Raw genomic sequence first — 5,595 nt, 5'->3', positions numbered from 1 at the left:
TTTAAAATTTTTTTTTTTTTTTTTTTTTTTTTTTTTTTTTTTTTTTTTTTTTTGATAATGTCAATACTTATTTATTTTGGATATTTCTTTGTAGATGTCAGAATTGCAAGATACAATAACAGGGAAAGATACGCTTGCAGCAGAATTGCGAAATCAAGTGGACGACCTGCAATACGAATTGAACAAAGTACGGGCGAGAAATGATAAATTGGAACATCATCTTGGAGAAGCAGTCGAAAAATTAAAAGCTTTTCAACAAATTCATGGCACTGATGAGAAAGGCAGTAATAAACCGAATACTTTAGTTGCATCTAGTGTTTCTCAGACTAAGGTAAAAATTTTATTTTTTTATATAAAAAGATACGAGCATAAATTTAAGTTTAATATTACAATACTAATATTTTAATATTACAATACTTTTTTTAATTTATAATATATATAGATATATATTATTTTTTTACAGCTTGATGACTTGCAAAGAGAACTTGAAGAGACGCGTGAATTAGCTAATAATAGATTACAGGAATTAGACAAACTTCATCAGCAACATCGCGAAACTTTAAAAGAAGTAGAAAAATTAAAAATGGACGTAAGTAAACAGTTTTGTTTCCTAAATTTTATTTATATCATAATATTCTAATCTAATTAATTTTGCTGTTACCAATTAACTAAATTTTAACATTTTTTTGTAGATAAGACAACTTCCTGAATCAGTAATTGTGGAAACAACAGAGTATAAATGTTTACAATCGCAATTTTCTGTATTGTATAATGAGTCTATGCAATTGAAAACACAATTGGATGATGCTCGTCAACAATTACAATCGAGCAAAAATGCACATTTACGCCACATTGAGATGATGGAGGTAAAATCTTCATATATCCGAAAATTGTGTTTACGAGCATGTAAATTGACATTTCATTTTTATTCCAAATCTTTTTATAGAGTGAAGAATTAATGGCTCAAAAAAAATTACGCGGCGAGTGTATACAACTTGAAGACGTTTTAGCACAATTACGCAAGGAATACGAGATGCTTCGCATTGAATTTGAACAAAATCTAGCTGCTAATGAACAGACAGGTCCAATCAATCGAGAAATGCGGCACCTAATTACCTCTCTTCAGAATCACAATCAGCAATTAAAAGGAGAAGTGCATCGGTACAAGCGAAAATACAAAGAAACTTCTACTGAAATACCTCGAGTATGTACACATAAACATATATGATTTTCTAATTAGTTTTCTTATTTTTCATTTTATTACAAAATGTATTAATTTTCTGTGATTGTCAACTTTGATTTATATCTATAATATCTATGTATCAATTTATTGTCTCGAAATTGTCGGATTACAATTTTCCTTCTTTTTTTCTTTTAAAACTTTTAAACTTTGCAATCAAAATGTATTCTTTATTGAATATATTCGTCCCTAACTGGGACATAATATGATGTTTCTTAAAACTTTTCGACTTTTTAATTCTTTAATCAATCTTTTATAAACCGAGTCATATACATATTTATGGAATAATCAAGATTGAACCTGTCTATTATAAATCAATCGCTCTCTACGCATTATCTTAATAACAAAACAAAATATAATATAAATCACTCGATATATATTATTTAATTGTAATAAAAGTAAATAACAGTTTATTTTTATCAAATTTTTCCAGTTAAAGAAGGAAGTAGAGGAATTGACAACTAAATTAGGACAACAAACGTCGCAAGAAAATAAAGAAGGGAATAATTCAGATGGTAGCGGAAAAGAAGAAGATGCTTCAAATTCATTACCAGGATCTACACAGGTATAATGATGTATAAATGTATAAATTTAAATCAAGAGATAGCAATGTACTTTTTTTTTTATATAATATTAATTTTTTATGCATTTGTTGTTTGCATATATGTAGTTTTATATATGTAGTCCAGAATTATTTTTCTTGCAAAAATATTAATTAATAAATTGAACTATATAATTTAAAAAATAATAACAATTTTAAATAAAAAATAAGATTTTGTTTACTACTTGTTAACTTTTTATATACATGTACAGATAAAAGAAGAAAGTGGTGTTACTATAAAGAGGGAATCAGGTGCTGATGAAGAGGTAGAAACAATTGAGGTTGGAGAAGGTGAAGGCAACAAAAATACACCAGACTCTTTAACGTTAACTTCGCCGACTCTAAAAAAGGAGAAAGATATAAAACGTGAGAAGGATATCAAGAAAGAATCTGTAAAAACTGAACATCGGGATCCTGCACATCGCACCAAAGACGCAAAAATGGCAGAATCAGAACTCGTGAGAGATTTGAAGGCACAACTTAAGTATGTTTGTGAAGATATTTAATGTTTTCTAAACTAAACTACTGATATTTTTATTGTGACAATATATTTTTAGAAAATAAATAAAAATAAATATTTGATTATAGAAAAGCTGTGAATGAGATGAAAGAAATGAAACTTTTATTAGATATGTACAAAGGTGTTGGAAAAGAGCAGCGAGATAAAGTACAGTTAATGGCTGCAGAGCGTAAAACGAGAGCAGAGTTGGAGGATTTACGACAACAAGTCAAAAAGATTCAAGTGTGTTGTAATATATTTTATAATTATTACAATTACTGTATGATGATTTATAATAATGTACATGATGATAAATCAATGAAATAAGCAACGCATGTATATATATTTGATCACCTATTTACAACTTCTTTGTTCATATTTAGAGGAAAATAATTTTATATAAGAATTGAAAAATTTGGCTCTTTAATATTAATAATATATAATATTAATAATATTTAATATTAATAATATATAAATACTTATTTTTATTGATTTATATTAACTTAGTGAGGATTATTTTTGTTTGGATAACGTGAATTTTATTGTGCTCTTGTAGGAAAGTAAACGTGAGGAACGTAAGAAGTTAGCTGATGAAGATGCGCAGATAAAAATTAAAAAATTAGAAGAACAAGCATACACATTGCAACGTCAAGTTGCTTGTCAAAAACAGGTAGATCACACTTACTCTTTTTATGGTTAATTTTAATTTTTAATATATGCTATATATAAAAAGATTAAAGTCTTAATTAATTGGAAGTAGAATTGATTATAAAAAAATCTAGTTGGAAAATTATTTTGTCATTTATATTAAGCAATTATTTATACAAATCATTACTATGAAAATTTTTTTATGTTAAAAAATGTTTAATATTAGGAAATATTATGACAGAATCTGATAACATACGTGAACGGAAATGTAACGTTGAACAGAATTGTATTTGGTTGCAGGAAGAGGAAGCACTTCTGAATGAGATGGAAGTGACCGGACAAGCGTTCGAGGATATGCAGGAACAGAACTCTAGACTCATACAGCAGTTACGTGAGAAAGATGACGCAAATTTTAAGCTCATGACAGAGAGGATCAAAAGTAATCAATTGCACAAACTTGCGAGGGAAGAGAAGGATGTGCTGAAAGAACAAGTGTCTACATTAACGACGCAAGTGGAAGCGGCCAACGTAGTTGTACGAAAGTTAGAAGAGAAGGAGCGTCTTTTACAAAATTCTCTCGCCACGGTGGAAAAAGAATTAGCGCTGAGACAGCAAGCGATGGAGATGCATAAACGGAAAGCAATAGAGAGTGCACAATCTGCAGCTGATCTCAAACTCCATCTTGGTAAGATTCTTCATGCAAACACAATAATTAAGATTTTGAATTACATAAATCTCTAATAAAATTTCTCACATAAATTTTTTAATCATTTAAATAATATATTAAGGTGCTTACAACATATATTAGCTATTGTTATATTAGCTAGGAAAATAAATGAAGACAAATGATTTAATAAAAAATTAAATAATTACTTTTAAACAAGAAACTAATATAACTTATTGTTACAGAAAAATATCATTCCCAAATGAAGGAAGCGCAACAGGTCGTAGCCGAGAAAACAAGTTCCTTGGAAGCTGAAGCATATAAAACTAAAAGATTACAGGTAATGATTAATCCTGCAGTAGCTAAAATATTTTTTTGTATTCTGAATTTTTTTTTTTTTTTTTTAATTAATTAGGTAGGATTATAAAAGATCTAAGAAAATTATTTTCTTGTTTATATTAATTAATAATTTATGTAAATCATTATGCAAATTTTGAATGCTAAAAACTTTTTAGTATTAGAAAATAGATGACAAAATCTGATAGTGTATTTGAATACCATCACTGATAGAACTCAATCATTGATAGAAATAAAATTTAATCTGAATTGCGTTGTAGGAAGAAATAGCGCAATTGAGGCGCAAGGTCGAGCGAATGAAGAAGATTGAACTCGCTGAAACTCTGGATGAAGTGATGGCGGAAGAGTTGCGGGAATATAAGGAAACTCTAACTTGTCCGTCTTGTAAAGTGAAGCGAAAGGATGCCGTGCTCACCAAGTGTTTCCACGTGTTTTGCTGGGATTGTCTACGCACACGTTATGAGACGCGACAACGAAAATGTCCCAAATGTAATTGCGCCTTCGGTGCCAACGACTATCATCGGCTATATCTATCTACATGAAGAAGAAGGTGCTGATTTGAAAAATACGCCGCGTAGAGTTATGTTTTGTAATATGTTACGTGAGCATTTCTCTTTTCTTTTTTATATCTTTTATTTATTACTCTAATTTTTTGTGGAATGACCATATGCAATATGTGATTATCCCTAAGTGCGTCGATAATAATCACGAATTTTGCTAAGTTCTTATTAAGACTATAACACATGAAAGAAAAAGAATATAAGCCATAGAATTTAAGTCATAGATTTAAGAATCGCAGTCGAAAATTTAGGAGATTGGATAATCTATTTATTACTTTAATTCTGTTACTTATATGTTTTCATGCCTTATGGTCTAATTTATAAACTATAAGAATCGATAAGTAAAGTGAATGATGAATGAGTGAACGAATAAAAGAAAAAAAGAGATAAATAAGGAGGAAAGAGAAAAAAACTGGATTGTATTTTTGGATGATACAGTACGGGCTGCAAGCTTCCAATTTTATTTACACTATAAGAAATGATTTATTAAATTACTCTTTGATCTCGTTTTTTAAATAAGTTTGCGCGAGATTATCATTAACATCTGCATACATTGATCGATCATTCAAATCAATGCCTTCTTAAATTATTCTTAAGAAGAACTACTGTCCTCTCTGTAACGATTCAACAATTTCTTGTTTAAAATGTCTTTTATAAGATAAAATAGAGAGCACTGAGAAATTTGTCACTGGATTGATAATCATTAGGCCATTGGACAATTTTGTAACTATAAATCTAGATCACTGATTTAATAATTATAACTGTATCAATTAAAATTGATTGATTGACTGACATAGAGTGCGGTTGAGTTACCGCTACGAATGTTTGGAAGCATTTTTTGATTGATCAATTAGTAAAATTCTTTTTTCCGATTGATCAATCAAATACTTCAAAGCATTTGTAGCGGCAACTCAACCGCACCCATATATTATTTAGATTCAATTACTGTTCGAAATTCATGAAAGTGTAAATCTGCTGAATGTGATTAATGTTCCGTCTGTATGTTCTGAACGTTATGCTTGATTA

At 29.0% G+C, this 5,595-nt stretch overlaps 1 protein-coding gene across 2 annotated transcripts in view; it reads left to right on the top strand.

Annotated features, from left to right (window-relative positions):
* The window catches only part of LOC108695088 (E3 ubiquitin-protein ligase Bre1), an 8,404-nt gene extending 3,393 nt beyond the window's left edge, over window positions 1–5,011 (top strand). Inside the window, exons 6-16 of one of the 2 annotated variants that reach the window (XM_018204845.1) lie at window positions 95–331; window positions 464–589; window positions 693–866; window positions 947–1,204; window positions 1,674–1,805; window positions 2,054–2,325; window positions 2,430–2,583; window positions 2,897–3,010; window positions 3,271–3,673; window positions 3,898–3,992; window positions 4,270–5,011. In XM_018204845.1, coding sequence (XP_018060334.1) covers window positions 95–331; window positions 464–589; window positions 693–866; window positions 947–1,204; window positions 1,674–1,805; window positions 2,054–2,325; window positions 2,430–2,583; window positions 2,897–3,010; window positions 3,271–3,673; window positions 3,898–3,992; window positions 4,270–4,551 — 2,247 coding nt within the window. In that variant the 3' untranslated portion in view covers window positions 4,552–5,011. The remainder of the gene's footprint in view (window positions 1–94; window positions 332–463; window positions 590–692; window positions 867–946; window positions 1,205–1,673; window positions 1,806–2,053; window positions 2,326–2,429; window positions 2,584–2,896; window positions 3,011–3,270; window positions 3,674–3,897; window positions 3,993–4,269) is intronic. The other variant, XM_018204853.1, reaches the window with a different exon arrangement.
* Window positions 5,012–5,595: the final 584 nt, after the last annotated feature.

Source organism: Atta colombica, unplaced genomic scaffold (genome assembly GCF_001594045.1).
Source record: "Atta colombica isolate Treedump-2 unplaced genomic scaffold, Acol1.0 scaffold1, whole genome shotgun sequence".
Lineage (NCBI taxonomy): Eukaryota > Metazoa > Arthropoda > Insecta > Hymenoptera > Formicidae > Atta > Atta colombica.
This window is presented reverse-complemented; position numbering and strand designations above follow the sequence as displayed.